The 16,994-nt window shown below is 38.8% G+C and overlaps 1 protein-coding gene across 1 annotated transcript; it reads right to left on the bottom strand.

Annotated features, from left to right (window-relative positions):
• Positions 1-436: 436 nt before the first annotated feature.
• On the bottom strand, positions 437-16,458 carry LOC140551507 (uncharacterized). Its single transcript, XM_072674956.1, has 16 exons — positions 16,262-16,458; positions 14,959-15,127; positions 14,292-14,384; positions 9,953-10,027; positions 8,478-8,576; positions 8,152-8,250; positions 6,749-6,838; positions 5,598-5,657; positions 4,872-4,994; positions 4,563-4,652; positions 4,385-4,468; positions 4,193-4,285; positions 2,222-2,320; positions 898-916; positions 758-800; positions 437-624 (listed from the first exon to the last, which is right to left on the bottom strand). Exons 3-16 carry the CDS (start codon positions 14,323-14,325, stop codon positions 562-564), a joined length of 1,071 nt encoding a protein of 356 aa, XP_072531057.1. The 5' UTR covers positions 14,326-14,384; positions 14,959-15,127; positions 16,262-16,458; the 3' UTR covers positions 437-561.
• Positions 16,459-16,994: the final 536 nt, after the last annotated feature.

Below are 16,994 nucleotides of genomic sequence, written 5' to 3'. Positions count from 1 at the left end.
ACAGAACAAACAGGCTCATATGGTATATTTACAGTTTTAATATAGTGAATAAGTTGGCGATGATGATTCAACTCCAGCGCCCAGGGAGCAGAGAGGATGAAGGGCCTTGCTCAAGGGCCCAACAGTGGCAGCTGAGTTCCTTAGTCACCTTCAGAAGTAAAGGCACTCCTGTGCTTTCTGAAACAGATGAGGTGTTGAGTGACCATGGAAGGTACTCATTGATGTGGACGCCCAGGAACTTAAAGCTAGAGATTCACTCTACCTCAGTCCCATTGATTTGGACAGGAGAGTGTGTGCTGCCTTTAGTCCACAATGAGTTCTCAGTGTTGGAGGAACACAAAGCTGCCAGGTGCTGGATCTCCTGGCCGCTGTAAGTCAATTATATATTCCTGAAGGTTTGATTTGCAGTTTGACGCAAAGAGCAGAAAAAAAAACATTATATTATACATGCACATTTATTGAACTCACCCTAAAATATCATTCTTAATATAGAAAATACAATCAAATACATATAAATACACAAATCACATCAGTGAATCCTGTCAAATCTGCCTCAGGACTTCAGGACTCAGGAGTTTTAGTGAGAGAGGCCCGGACCTCCATTTCTTCACCACCTTCACCAGCCTGCACACAGAACACCCCATTATCACTACTCCCACCTTCACTAATACACTCCGTTATCACACTGTTCACCCTCCCACCCCCCATCCACTAAATCAGTTCATCATAGAATCAGTCCACTCTTCTCACAGCGTACCTGAGCCTCTGCTTCCTCCTCATCTTCAAAATTCCTCTTTATTCTGGAAGGAGGAATCACGTTTATTATCATAGTCGTTACTGAGCTTCTGAATGTAGTTAGTGAGGTAGTTAAAGATGCAGAGATTAAGCTGATCTTACCTGCCTCTCATTCTCATCCCTTCAATCATGTAGAGGAGAGAAAGAGATACAGCACATCATAATTCATCTTAAATGCATTTACATAATCCTTGTTTACAATCTCACAACCTGTACACAACCTTTCCTACATTATAATAAACTTACACTGTAAAAGAAAATAAACTCAGGACAAACGAAAATGATCAAACGAAAAGTAACTGATTGCTTTGTGTGAGCGTTTTGTGAGTTATCTCAATTTACTTTAGTCAAAAGTTGTCCTAATTCACTTTAGCTCTGCATCACAGTTTGGTCACCAAGACAGATCGAGTTGAGCCTCAAAAACATTCATAAAAGAGATGCAGATGAAATTACTTCAGTTTTGAGTAAGATTTACTCTGTGGTTCTCCACTTTGGTTAATAGACCACCCTTGCAGTGAGTTAAACTCAAGATCTCAACCTTAATGAGCAGGCAGTTTTACCCTTGTGCCACTCTACAGGTTTTAGAGCTCACACCTGCCAGCTTGCCAAGATACAGGAGAGTTTAAAAATGTATTAAAATGTACTAAAAATTGTTAAATTAGGAAATCCTGACCAAACTAAATTGGATTTAAACTCAATTACTTTTACAGTGTGCTCTAAACTTGTGCTATCTTCCCCTAAAGTTCATTAAATGTCCTCAACTTTCCTTTAATGAGTCACTTGCTGTTTTCAAACGCTGACTGAAGACCCACCTCTTCCAAGAGTGTTTGGGGGAAGTGTAGTGCCAAGTATTATGGTCTCCATGCTTGACTTTTGTATTCAGTAGTGTCTAATCTTAGGTATTTTTGGATCCTAGTCTATACAAACTAGCTAAGGATATTTTCTGAGTGAACAGCGAAGCACTTTTGTAAGTCGCTCTGGAGAAGAGTATCTGCTAAGTGTCTTAAATGTAATTGTAAATGTCAATAACCTTTCTTTAACTTTAATAACCTTCCCTAAACGTCCTTAGCATACCATAAACTTGTATAAACTTTCCACAAATTCCATATTATTTTCTTAAACTTCCATAATTTTAGCTAAATTCCACAAGCTTTCACTAACCTTTCATAACCTTCCCTAATCCTCCACAATATTGCCTTACTTTTTTAAACATTCTAAGCCTACCTTTACTTTTCCTAACTTTACCCTAACCTTAACCGCCCCCCCCCCCCCTAAAGTCTCCTTACGTAGAAGGTAAACACACTCACAAAAAATTCACCTTCCCTGAACACTCTCCCTATTAGTAAATATGATCTTAAAATTAAGACACTGCAGTTTTCTTGGGTTCAAGGTTCTATCTCTGACTTTTGGCTCTAACTGTACTTACATGAGTCATAGATCAGTAAAGCAAGCCAACCAAAGACGAAGAGAGATTCAAACGGCAGGATGATGATGTGCATTTGAGGGAGAGTCCGCTCTGCTGTTCCTACACACACACACACACACACACACACACACACACACACACATATTTTCAGGTGTATAAGGTGTGAAGAACTGAGTGATAGCTGTTGTGTTATGCAGCAGTAGGTGAGCAGGTTTTTAATGGAATGCAAACACAGTATGGACAAAATTATTGGGACACCTGCCTATTCACTGTTTCTTCCAAAATCAAGGGACTTTATCCTGCTTTTGTTGGAGTTACTGTCTGTACTGTCCAAGGAGGAAGGTTTTGTAGTAGATTATGGAGGAGCACTGCTGTAAGGATTTGATTGGATTAAGGGGTAAAAGCATTAATGAGATTAGGATGATGATGAATAATCACCACCCCACCGTATTATCCCTAACTCCCCAACTCATCCCAAAAGTACTGGATGGAGCTCCTCAACCATCATTCCAGAGAACACAGCTCTTCCACTGCTCCACAGCTCAATGTTTGTTCCAATATTTGCTCCAGGTGGTCCTGTTGTATTGGCAATACTTCTCTACAGGGACTAGGCTGAATGAATAGTATTGGGCAGGTGATGAGCAGTGTCTGGTTTCTTCCAGACATGACACTTAGAATTGAGGCCAAAAAGTTCAATCTTGGTTTTATCAGACCGGAGAATCTTGTTTCTTACAGTCTGAGTCTCCTTTAGGGGCTTTCATGTGTCTTTTACAGAGGAGAGGCTGCTGTCTGGCCACTCTGCCTGAAGCCCAGAATAGTGGAGTGCTGCAGTGATGGTTGACCTTCTGGACGTTTCTCCCATCTGCACACAGGATCTTTGGAGCTCAGTCAGATTGACCATTGGATTCTTCACCTCTCTTACCAAGGCCCTTCTCCCTTGATTACTTAATTAGTTAATTAGTTAATTAGTTAGTTAGTCAGTTAGTTAGATAGTTTAGTGGGGCGATCAACTATTGTCCTGAGTCCTACAGGCTGTAGGACTGAAAACTGTTTAAACTATTTTAAACTATTTAAAATATTCAGATTATGTAGTAATACTTTTCATTTAAACAATTTTAACTATTTTAATGATTTAAAGGAAATAGCTTAGTCTAAACACACTATTTTGCATCTAATTCAATTGTGGCCATACAGTATAGTCATCTTTACATACACTAAATGTAATATGCATATATATATATATATATATATATATATATATTGACCGAAATCTCTTCTTCCTCTCACTGTAACTAAAGGGCAGAACCCAACTCAACCCAACCCAAAATAACCCCTCACCATAATCCCCCCGCCACCAAACATTACATTTGGCACAATGCAGTCAGACAAGTACTGTTCTCCTGGCAACCGCCAAATCCAGACAATAAGCCTCAGTATCCACTGACCCTGCTGTGTCATTTTCCATGGCTTTGTGGCTGAGTTGCTGTCGTTCCCAAATTGTTATAATACTGCCAGTTAACTGTGGAATATTTAATAGTGAGGAAATTTCATGACTGGACTTGAATAGGTGGCATCCTATCACGGTACCATGCTGGAATTCACACTGAGCTCCTGAGAGCAACCCATTCTTTCACAAAAGTTTGTAAATGCAGTCTGCTTGCATAGACCTGTGGCCATGGAATTGATTGGAACACTTTACACAATATGTAAACATTTACTTATTTGGATGGGTAAGTGAATACTTTTGGCTTTATAGCTTATCAGTTTTGACCAGCATGTTTTGGTCCTCTACAAGAGATGTCAGAACCTTTTGCCATTAGAAGGTTAATGGTCATAAGGTTAATGGAATCAATCTAACTTTAATTTGAGCAGAAATATCTTTACAATATGGAGGTTTATTTTACATTGTGGAGGGTTATCTTTGGAATATCACTACTGTATAAATCACTCATCAGACCATGCACTTTTTACCTGCTTTTAAGATCAGCTCCGAGCCCAGAGTGAGGGAAGTTACAATACTTAATCCTGAAGTTCCAAACATGTAAAAAATAACATGAGGAATCTCTGCAATACATAATAAAATATATAGTTTGTATTACCACATAATTCCATATAGAGTACTGATATTCTGTACATTAATATTACTGAGAATCATAAACTTACTCTTTATATTTCTCGGATGATCAAGCAGGGATGCAGGAGGCAAAATATGCAGCACTGCTGTTAAAGCCAAGTATCCAGAATAATCTGTAGACAGAGATTTCATGTAGCACATATCAAATGAATATGTAAAATACAAGCTAACAGAGGAAATGTGATTTTTTTTTTTTTTGTTTCCTACCTTCCGATCTCATGTACTCCCATATATAATAAAGATACAACATGCCATTTGCAAGAACAGATATTGAGAGGAGCACTGCACAGCACATATCTGAAAAAATAAACAATTTCACATTAACCTTTAACACTCCGAAGCTTAACACACTAAGATGTATTATTCAGTAACTACAGGAACTTCTGTACAAACTGGTGGAGGTTTGTAATAACAGTTTTGGCCAGCAGATGGACCACAGGCTGTTTAAGGGGTTAAAGTAGTTAGAGTGAATTAAATCATCTAAGTGTTATCATCAGAATTCTATGGTGTACTTACATCCTAATCCTCTCCATTTAGGGCAGCATCTATTTTTATTATAATTATGTTGTCGTCGCACCAAACAGACCACTGTGATCCACAAAATGATGTACATTACTGCAGCAACTGGAATCATCCACACTGAAACAAACACAGAATTAACAGATTTATTTGATATACAATATTTTCTGATTTAGAAATTTCCACAATTCCTGCGTTCAGTCACTAGGTGGTCCTGCTCCAATGATCTAAAATATATAGCCTAAATACAATAATTTTTATAAGCATATTGCTGCTGTCCAATGAAAAACATGTATCTCCATTTTTGTTTGTTTTTATTTTTCTCCAACCCTGTAGCTGCTCTGTACACCGTGTTAAAGGTTCTGCATGAATGGGCCAATAATAATACTCCACAATGACCTGGAATAAAATCAATTGAAATTAATTTAAAGTTAAGCTTTTAAGTTTTTTTCTTCTCCTGTAAATTTGGCATTTTAGAAATACTGGTTTTGTACTTATGAATGCTGCTATTTAACACCATCCAGGATCTGCCAGTGAGTCCATAAAGAGTCATTTAATTTACAATCTTTTTATGTAGCAATTAATCACTAGTATGAAGTAAATCAGGAAATTGAAGGGCTTTTAATATACTGCATTATATTTAATTTTTTAATGGATTTTGAAAGTTAAAAAAGTACTTACTATTGGGATAGTTTTCTGAGAAAATAACAGCAGATACATAACTTATCATGACAAATATGCAGGCCACAGCTACAGCAGCAGATGCAGGACCAACATGCAGACCTATAAAAACATATTTATCACCATTTAGGTATCACAGATGCTGTGCAGTTAAGGGAAATTAGCGTAACAGTAATGTTAGTACCATTCTCTCATTCATTAACAAGGATTACTGGCCTTTCATTGCTATCAGATCATTTTCCCTAATTTGCATGTTGCCATTATCAAATGAGCATCGTCCCATGAGCACCATCACTTTGATAAACCTGATAGTAAATGTCCTGTTATGTAGGCTGTTGTGGACCTAATGTTCTCAAACATGTTTGGTGTCCCAGGCAAGTGTGGACGGTGGTGTGATAAACCTCATACTGAAAAGCTCATTTTGATCTGTTTGGATTGAACATTGTGGTGAACATCATCACAGCTGCAGCTGTGAAGATCTCCACTCGCATCAGAGGGAGTTTAATATCCAGTATTTTACACGAGCAGCTTCCAGCAGCTCATCATATCAGATTACAGTCAGTTACATAGATGGTTCTGCTGCTCAGCCAATGAGATTACAGACAGATATACTGCTCAGGAAAAAATGAAGAGACACCCTACATGATCAGTTTCTCTGGTTTTATTATTAATAGTGTGTTTAAGGGAAATTAATATTTACATTTACATTTACATTTAAGGCATTTAGCAGATGCTCTTCTCCAGAACGACTTACAAAAGTGCTTTGCTATTTACCCAAGAAAAACCTCAGGTAGTTTAAAAAGGCTAAAATTCAAAGATACCTCCAAGTTAAGACACTACTAGACACAAGTCAATAGGGTGACCACCCTGCTACTCGCCCAAGTATTCTCTGAAGAGGTGGGTCTTCAGTCTGCGTTTAAAGACAGTAAGCTTAGTAAACTCTGCTGTTCGGACACCCACTATTTATGCAGATTCAGCTAAATCAGCTCTGTTTGATGAAATGCCTGGAATAAAACGTCTGTCATACAGATGCAAATTTTATAATTTTACTGGTCTCTTAATTGTTTCCCAGAGCTGTAGATAGAGGACAGATGTTTCTCTTGCTGGAACTCCCTGTACATCTGGGTAAATGTCACTTTCAATCCATTTATCCATTTGTATTTTTATTATATTTATTTAAAATATATACTTACATTTAAATGGTTTCTGCTGAAAGAAGTGTCTTTGTAGTGTGAAAAGCAAAATCATCCCTACGAAAACTGAGGATGTTGCGGTAACGATTCCTACAAAGGTATAAGAAGAATGTTAGTAATACCAGACTTTATGTTATATTGTCATCCTACAATAATACAAACAGTCAATTAACACAAATAAATAAAGAATTTGGCAATAAAGCATATTGTTATTATCATTATTATTATTATTATTATTATTATTATTGTTATTGTTGTTGTTGTTGTTGTTGTTCTTATTATTGTTATGCTTACAAAAATATATAGCTTTATACTTTCTAATCTCCAAAGTCACTGCACAGGTTTAATAAAATTAAAAGAAAAAATTAAACATGGAACAACATCTACTTAAAGAAGGGACGAGACAAGACTAACTGGGGTAAATAGAAGAATAAGAGTACGTTAAATGAGGAGATTTAACCAAGATGTGCTGCATTATTTAAAAGCCATGAACTTAAAAAATCTGTTGCCTGCAGAGACCAGTCTAAATTTACGACAGGGCAATGTGGGTGCAGGTGTTCTGCTGAGGACTGCAGAGATCTGTCTGTAAGCAGGAGGAGTTTAAACTGATTAGACAATGGAATGGATAGCCGAATGGAATAGCGAATTTTGGACACATTGATGAGTGAATGGTTTTGATTGGAATACAATTGAAGAGAGAGTTGCAATAATCTAGAGCATGGACTAGAGTTTCAGCATCTTGCATGGTGAATGTGGCCCGAAGAGAAGCAATATAGCCTAACCCTAATTTGTCAACCTAAAGTTTACCATCAGCAGCCAGTGTCTGAGAGAGCTCAACTGGCTGTGCTCTCTCCCCTCATTACTCTTTAGTGATGTTAGCTGGTGCAGGCATCTATTAGCTGGTGTTGTTGAGCTGACCAATTATATATCATGTGTCTGTGTCATGAACCAGTAAGTGAGAAAAGAGAAAGGTTCCTCTACAACAGTCGAGTCAGACAAGAGCAGGGTATGATATGGCCGGCCATGAAGAGATTTAAAACTAAGTAAAAAAATATACAAATTGCTTTGCCAAAAGTACATCATCGAGTTTTCAGACGACTTGGCCACATCAGCGATGACAGAATCGGCCTACAGGGCCATTTATCAGGTAATTGTTAGGCTCTTGACCACCTCTTTATATTAGGTTGCACGGCAGACTGTCATCCAAAGCATGGTCTAATAAGACGTTTATTTATTTGTTTTTCCTCATTTTTGGTTTTACCCTATGCATTTTTCCTATAGCTTTGTTGGTGTTGTTTGTGGTATTTGCTTATTTTTGGCATTTTGGCTTTTTTTTGCATTTCTTGGTCCTGTTTTTTCTGTATGTGTGTAGTGTAAGTGCTCCATAAAATTGTAAAACATACCTGGTAGATTAGTTGTGCTTCCATGGAGAAAAATAGTCAACATGACACCATTGCATAGTTCCAGACACAGAAACGAAGATGTCCGGAATGCATATTTAGCTATAAAACAAAAGTTGAATTACTGGAACAGAATGTTTTATTATATATATATATATATATATATATATATATATATATATATATATATATATATATATATACTACAGAAAATGTCTAATGTTATATAATTGTCATCATGTATGTTATTTAATTGAATTTAATTTGCATTTAATTGAAATTATGTATGGATTGGTTGCATATTGTGTATTAGACAAATATGTATTTACCTGAAATGACAGCACCAATAGAAAACAGTATTATTCCTGTCAACATTATGATTCTTTCAGACAGCAGTGAAGCAAATTGTTTATAATGGTCAAACTCAACTAGATGAGAAAAACAAGAGACAAAAAGCTGTGAAACAGTGTACACAGAACAAATTATAGAGCTGTTTAGTTTGTAGATTCAATTTAAACTCAAACATAACCCATAAAACTGAATATAAAATTATTTTTAGTTTCAATATTTCAACTAAATTTGACATGTTTCTCTTTTTTATTTACTACATAGAACTGTTTTTATTCACAGTGAAAACAAACAGCAATGGAAAAATTGCCACCAGTGTTTAATATAGACAATAAAGACAACTTTTTTAAACAAAAAAGAAAAGTTTGGGCACCCGGCATGGTCAGCATTAAGTAACACTTTGTTTGGTAAATATCACAGATTGCAAATATGTTTGTTGTTCAGTTTGGGGAATTTTCACCCATTCTTTCTGTAAAAGTCTTCTAGACATGTGAGGCTGTTCTTTTAAGGTCTGTCAACAGATGTTTAATGGTATGTAGGAATATTTTTCTGCTGTAGAGGCTCATGCTCTTTTCATCTTTTATTTATTTATTTTTATTTTTTGCAGAAGATGTAATGTTGCCACTCCAGAGTCTGCCAAATATTTTAAAAAGTTTTGGAGGTCTTGATTTCTAGTAAGAGCAGTTCTTTCTGAACATTCTCTTGTTTTTCTTGCTGTTCCAGACCTCAACTTGACCTCCACCAAATGCTATTTCTTAATTACAAAACGCTTTGCTATCTTCTTATGTCCTTCTCCAGCTTTGTGGGCATCAGTTATGGTAATGTTCAGAGTTCTTGGCAGCTGCTTTGAGAAGCTCAGAGCTGCTGATTGTTGGGATGAGGTTCGAGTTTTTATAAAGCACTGGAGTTTGCATCTGGCCTTTCCTAATGATGATTGTGAACAAGCCTCAGACCTAGCAAACCTTCTTGGTAGAAGTCACCTGCATGCTCAAATCTGTTGAGGTTTCCAAATCTTTTGCTTGGTGCTTTTTTCCTTTTTAACTTTAAAATGTAACATAAATTAATTCTATAAAATAATAAAAGAATATTTTTGATAAAATGTGGAAAATAATGTTTTATCTTTAACTTTGTCTTTTGGAGAGTAGTTCATTTTCTTCCCACTTAACTATTCACACTAACATAGATTGACCAAGAGTGCTCAAACTTTTATCTTATTAATATTGTTAATCTTATTAATATTGACTAAGTAATTGACTATTGATCTAAATAATGTGTTCTCATGTAGGTAAATGTAATGAGATTGTATTGTAATTGTAATTTTAATTCTAAGCACAACTGTTCTGCTGACTCTCTGCTCTGGCCCCACCCTGAGTTCTAAGCCACGGTCTTTGTTAATTTCTGTGTTTTTTATCTTTCATAACAAAATTCCTTCAACTGCAGAAAAAGTATTACTTACCTAAGAACACAGCTGTCATTATAATGGAACAATGAAGTGGAAAACTCAGACTTTTCACTTCTTTCACCAAACGTTCTGTAAATCACATGTAGACATTATGAAAACCTTTGGTATGTTTGCTGTACATGTGTTCTTTGATATAATTTCATAAACATACAAATCAACAGAAGAGTTTGTAGATCAGAGTGCACCCAACTATGGACTCTAAATACTGCATTTACCAACTCCTTCATAAGCAATACCTGTTGTTTAAAATATTATGTACTACTGTACTCTATATACATACTAGATGACATTATTTTCAAGAACTACATTTATATATATATATGTGTGTGTGTGTGTGTGTGTGTGTTTAGATATATGTAAATATGTTTATTTTAAGACAGTAAACCCAGTTTCCAGTCCTTGATTTTGTTCTCACCAAGGATTACAAGGTCCAGGTTTGAAGACCTTGATCTGACTTGTTGCAAAGTGGGAACTGTAGCATTCAGGTAATTCACTTTTACATCCTTCAACATTAAAAACATTAAGGTCAGGCCACGATTACACTATACATAGGGGGAACAAATTGATTTTTAGTGAAGGGGGAAAGACACATCCAGTATGCAAATATATGGTGCCACGAACCACACACAAACCAAATGTATATTACTGAACCAGCATGACTGACTGGACAGTTACTAGACTTGTTGAGAAACATCAATATTGGAGCAATGAGTAAATCCAGCATTAGTGGAGTTTATCGTTTGTGTGCCCTTTTTAAACTCACAGGGCCAATCACTGTCCATTTACCAATTTCAAACAAATAAACTCAATTATTAGAAGTTAATTAAACTTCTTTGAGAGAGGAAAGCCTGTAAGGACAGACCTTAATATGTGATGTATGGCTAATGTATGTGTGGTTAATGTGACTGTGGGTGCTTTTGTATACTTGTACTTAAAAAAAAGGCAGGAAAACCAACCAAAGGCGACTCCAAGATGGCGTAGCCCAGACTTAACAACTGATGAAAAACAAATGCACCTCTCTCTGGAGAGAGAACTAAATAAAGTAGCTATTAAAACAAAGGAAATGAGGTTCAATGCTTCACTCAGCTTGCTTTTTTTGTCTTTCTTTCACATCTTTGTACCGTACCAGTCACCCCTCTACAAAAGGTGTGACAGAGAAGTGCCATTTGTCACATCCTTAAATGTTATGACCACCAGGTGTGTCTGGTTTGTACTGATTAAGATAAGATAAGATAGTCCTTTATTAGTCCCGCAGTGGGGAAATTCACCCCTAGGATCTCAGGGGATTGGAATTCCTCTGGGTTACCATGCCCTCTGCTGGTTGGTGGCGGCAGACACACACCCCTTACAAAACTTAGGGACAGCTCCAGAAGTCCCCAGGCCCATAGCCCTTCCAGTCCACCAGGTACTGGGTGCCACCAAGTACCCAGCGGCAGTAATGTAGATGGCGGACCGTGTACATGGGCGGTTGGAACCCAAACTGGCATTCAAAGGGTGACATGCCAAGAGACGAATGCCTGCATATTCCGCCCATGATGATTCACCCAATAGGAGGGGTTTGTGGAGGTCAGACACCGCAGAGCCCGACCAAGATCCTGATTGACCCTCTCAGTTTGGCCATTGGGCTCTGGGTAAAAGCCAGAGGAGAGACTCACTTTAGTTGGCAGAAGGCCTTCTAAAAGCGACTGGCAAACTGGGGTCCCTGGTCAGACACCAGACCGCTTGGCATCCCATGTACCGTGACCACATGTTGCAGCAAGACCTCTGCTATCTCCTTGGCAGATGGAAGCTTGGGCAGTGCCACAAACTTGCATGCCTTGAAGAAACGGCCAACAAGGACCAGAAATCGTTAGCCCCATGATGAAGTCCAGGGAGATATGAGACCATGGACGTGTAGGGATAGGCAATGGATGGAGCAAGAAGCTCCCTATCCCCAATGTAGTAATTGTGTTCTGGTGATGTCAGCCGGTGGGAAGAGAACGCACAGGGATGGAGCTTCTTGGCTTGAGCTAGGCTTGGGAAAGGATAGCCCCCACACCAACATCTGAGGCATCTACCTTGACAACAAACGGTTCCTCTAGATTGGGCAGCTGATGTCAGCCATGCCTTAAGTCCCTCAAATGCCTTATGGGCTTTGGCTGTCCAACAGAATGGACCAGGGATCTTCTGGGTAGGTGCAGTGAGGGGAGCTGCCACGGAACTAAGCGCCGGAAGAAGTTGGCAAACCCCAGAAACCGTTGGACTTGCTGGAGGGAAGTAGTGTGGGGCCAGTCCACCACAGCCTTTATCTTGGCTGGATCCATACGGAGTGTACCTTGGACACTACTAAGTCTAGAAATTACACTGTCAAGGCACTTCTACTTTTCCAGTTTGACATACAACAGTTGGAGTACTCGCCTGACATGCCCAATATGTTCAAGAGATTGGCTGTAGATGAGGATGTCATCAAGGTAGACATACACATAATGACCCAGGGCCTCCCTAAGTGCTTCATTTATGAATCTTCCATTCATCCCCCTGCTTAATGCGTATCAGATTGTAGACACTGCGCAAGTCCAATTTAGTAAATATGGTGACTTGCTGCAGTGCCTCAAACGTGTAGAGGCAGGGGGTGGCAGTCCTTGATGGTGATTGAGTTTAGGCCCTGGTAATCTACACAGGGGTGAAAGCCTTCTTGCCCACAAAGAAGAAGCTTGCCCCTGCAAGTGAAGATGACGGGTGAATAAAGCCAAGTTCTAATGGCTCTTTAATGTATGCATCCATGACTGCATGCTCAGGCGGTGAAAGTGCAAACAACTGTCCTCTGGGTGGCGTAGTGCCCAGTAGGTGGCTTATGGCACAGTTATACACCTTGTGGGGGGGCCTTCACCTTACTAAAAACCTCTTGGAGGTCCCAGTATTCCCGAGGGATCCCTCAAGGTTCTGTGTTTCTGGGCCTAGGGTGGTTGGCCCTCCAGAAGGGGGCCTTGCACTGTCCAGACAATGGCCCCTGCACCGTGGACCCCAGGCAATCACCCCGCTGCCCCTGAATCAGTAAAGGCTAACAGGGTGGCTTGTTAGCAAGGTCCCCATGACAGGCTTGCCTTTAGCTAGAGCACCGAGGTCTTTGGGGTTATCCGTGGGCTCCTCACTGGTCCCCCTGGCTGCACATTTCCTAATGGGTGACGTCTGCCACTGAACTGCCTGGCCTCAAAAGATTGGGGTAAGTCTTCATGGCTGGGAAGGCAAGCACCACCCATCACAAACCCCAAGCCAGCAACACAATCCGGAGGCCTTGCTCCCACAGGGCTGTAGCCCAAGCCAGTGCCTGTTCAGTTAAGAGGGAGATCATGTGGGGTCATGATCATGACCCCTTAGAGCTCTCGGAGGGGAACCCAAAAGGCTGCTGCTCGAATACCAATGAACATTGAAGCAGAAATCCCTTACATCCCTCTGGATCCCCAGAATACCTTTCAGGGTTTGCCACATGAGAATCCCCACAGTCCAGGGGAGGCACAGGAGGAGAAGCTGCCCCAGTGGGTCAGGTGGGTGGTGCATCAGCACTGGGCTGAACAACCTTGATAAATGCCTGACAACTGCTGGACTATCTCCTGCAGTAGCCCATGGCACCCTATAGTGGCACCCTGGCTTTGCAAGGCTGTTTTAACTGGTCCAACTGGGTCCATGTTGGTCACACCTTTCTGTTATGGGATGGTTAGGGAGCGGAAAGCCTGTAAGGACAGGCCTTGTACGATGTATGTACCAGTAATGTAAAGTTAATGTGACTGTGGGTGCTCGTGTACGCCATCCCAAACAAAGGAGACGCCATCTCAGACTTAGACTAGTTAGCACTAAACAACTGATGAAAAACAAATGCACCTCTGTCTCTGGAGAGGGACCTAACTGAAGTAGCTCTTAAAACAAAGGAATTGCAGACACAGACCCCTAACAGAAAAATCTGTAAAATGACCACAAATGTTCTCCTAATCCAGAACATTATTTATTATATTATTTATAACATTATTAGTAATGTGTGGGATGTTTTCAGATTTACAAACAGATCACAGCTTTTGGGATTACAGTAGACTTTACTACATACTCACAATTTTAGATTACAATTCAGGTTTTTAATGCACTTCTTAAAAATGTACAAAAGTCTATTTCAACTACAGCATTTATTTATAACAAATATATTTATAATTTGATGAAAGCAGATTAATATATTGTTATATATCAGGTTTTAAATTATTAAAAACATAAATTTGCTAGTATATGTATAGCTTACTTTGACAAATCTCAGTATGTTTTAAATATAATTAAATGCATTTTGTTCACTAGGGTGGAAATATCATACCTGGAAGTGTGTTTAGGTAAGGGGCCGTTTTCATCAGTATCGGGCATCGTGCAAAACTGACAGCTGCACAAATGAGGACCTCACTGAGCAGTCCTACAAGAAACAGCAGGAAAATATCTGTGGTCTTGAAGCACATGGGCAGATTCTGACGTGTGTCCTGGCAACAAGTTCTCAAAGTCTGTACATAAACAACTAAAAGTGTATTTCAACAAATGTGTAACATTTGCTCGATAATATTTTGTGCACATTTTATAATTCTACAGCTTCAGTCTACTGTACTTAAAAAAAACTGAGAAAAGAGTTTCGCTACAGCTGCGTTCACACATGGAGCCTCTAACACCTGCAGAATGGGTGAGAATTTCACATTCTGCTATGGTAAAGTTTAGGGTTACACTGAGGTTTAGGGTGAGGTGTAGGTTCAGGTAATACAATTACACAGGTTAGGGTAAGACTTAGGTCAAGGTTAGAATTAGGTTTAGATGAAGTAGGTTAGTTTAGGTAGGTTAGAATTAAGTAGAGGTGTAGGTTAGGTTAAGTTTAGGTTTAGGTTAAAGTTAGACTTGGTGACTTACTTGGTGTAAGTGTAGTAGGTTAAGTTTAGGTTAGATTAATTTTAGGTTGAGGTCTGGCTTATGTTAAGTTTGGGTTAGGATAAGGTTAGAATTACATGTAGGTGTAGCAGTTCTGCTGGAAAACGTTCACTACGGATCCTGAGTCTGATCTCCATTCCACTCTGAGACCTTCCAGAGGCAGGGGGTTCTGAGCAGAACACGGCAGAACCACAGCACCACCCAGCTGGACCACAAGAGGACTGGAGGGGCCTTCAACCTGAAGACCTGGATCAAAATCAGAAAACCAGCTTCAGCACATAAACTCATCATCAGGACAGCCTGTATGTTTACTGTGTAAATCAATGACTGTACTTTATAGTAAGCAGGGTAATCAGTACCTACAGAGCAGCATGTTTCACAGTGGAGTGGATGGATGGATGTCAGTGTTTCAGAGTGCTCCACTGTCTGTGATATCTCCTGTTATCTCATTTGAATTAGGCTGTTGTCCATTAGTGTCTTGTCCACCTAACATTACCGACTGCTCTGAAGTTTACATGGACTCTAACTGCTGTGATGAACTGGTGATATGAAAACCAAACGTTGTTCTTCATTGTTGGGAGGTAATGGAGTAAATAATAAGTACACATAAAAGCAGAACCTGTAATCTGCCACAGTAACTAAAATCAACAGACTATGCGAGGAAGTGTGTTGTGGTGAAGTAGCTAACAACCAAACAGGAGTACCGTATTCCATCACAGCCGAGCTGTAATTTTACAGTTAAATCTATAGCTTTTCTACAACAGTTGGGGAACTACATCACAGTAGTAAGATCCCCTCACTGTAGCCTGTAGTTCCTTCTCCAGCTCCGTAATGCTACACAGACCAGAATTCAACTCTGATTCCCAGTCACACCTTTTTTCTTCTCCATTCGTTTGTTTCTTTGTTGTTGTGTAATCCTTTTAGTTTCGTTTTAGCTTCTTACTTCCTGGTTTCTTTGGTTTCTTTAGCATGGAATAATTTATAGTAATAGTATTCAGCTGAGTGATACAGTGTTTGTGAAAAGAAAACGATCCAAACTAACTAACTGTTGTATAAAGTGAACAGGAAAGATAAGATAAGATAAGATAAAATAAGATAAGAAAAGATAAGATAAGATAATCCTTTATTAGTCTCACAGTGGGGAAATTTACAGTGTCACAGCAGCAAAGAAATAGCAAGACTCTCAGATGCAAAACATAGATAAATTACCAATATATTCACAATATAAATAAAAAACTCTGAGAAAAAACAACAATATTATTTACATATTATTTTGTTGATAATTATTCTTTTTTTCTTACTCTTATAATGACTCACACAGAGCTAGTTGGGTGTAACAGTGCAGAATTCATATTTAAAGTATCCCAACCTCGTTCTTACCTTTAATTCCAGCAGCCAGAATCAGCAGAAATATCAACACCTCCATTTCACCTGCAGGACATCACTGTAAAAGGAGCAGTGGACTAAACAAGTACTAAATGACAGTAGTCGTTTAAAATGTACCGCAGTTCAATTCCTGGACTGGAGAGAACTGTCTGCCCCGCCCCTACTACCCAGACACGCAGCTCCAGCATGAATCTGCAGGAACGAGAAAACCCAGTTCAATCACTTTTTTATGGCAAGCGACGACGAGTTATACTCTGTAAGATGATCAGCAAATTATTCAGTGTTTTACTATAAGCAGCTCGTGTGGATTTTATATAACTTTTTCTATATATTTCTTATGACTTTTTTTCTATATATAGAAAAAATTTGAAACCTCACCTAGATATCTCCATTTGATGGATTTATTGTTATACATGTTTATTTTAGATTGTAAACTATACCCTGATTTACTGTACATTTTTAACATTGGTGTTTGTTGTTAAAATAAAGTACAATTATTAATGAGCAATGCTGCTGTAACCACTGTTTCTTTAAAAAGACATTAATCAGCCAGGGTGAATTGATATGAATAAATATAATACAGAAAAAGATATGACATGGACTATAAAGTGACTTGAGAGATGTGCAGCTCTTACTCCAGTGGGAATTGTTTCTCATTAGTCTATCTGGAACGCTGGCACTGTGGAGAATAATTAAAGTTATTACACAAATATTGTAGTGATTGTTT

Source organism: Salminus brasiliensis, chromosome 3 (assembly GCF_030463535.1).
Source record: "Salminus brasiliensis chromosome 3, fSalBra1.hap2, whole genome shotgun sequence".
NCBI classification, from domain to species: Eukaryota; Metazoa; Chordata; class Actinopteri; order Characiformes; family Bryconidae; genus Salminus; species Salminus brasiliensis.
The sequence above is the reverse complement of the archived record's forward strand: the minus strand, read 5'-3'. Positions and strand labels throughout refer to the sequence as shown.

Bases quoted from the DNA above. Each gene is read 5' to 3' on its own strand.
- LOC140551507 (XM_072674956.1), bottom strand. From the start codon at position 14,325: ATGAAAACGGCCCCTTACCTAAACACACTTCCAG. The intron at 4,995-5,597 runs GTTATGTATCTG...TGTTTGTTTCAG, and splicing joins CTGCATATTTGTCATGATAA to TGTGGATGATTCCAGTTGCT. The intron at 2,321-4,192 runs GTAAAAAGTGCA...GTGTGTGTGTAG, and splicing joins GGAGCTGATCTTAAAAGCAG to GAACAGCAGAGCGGACTCTC.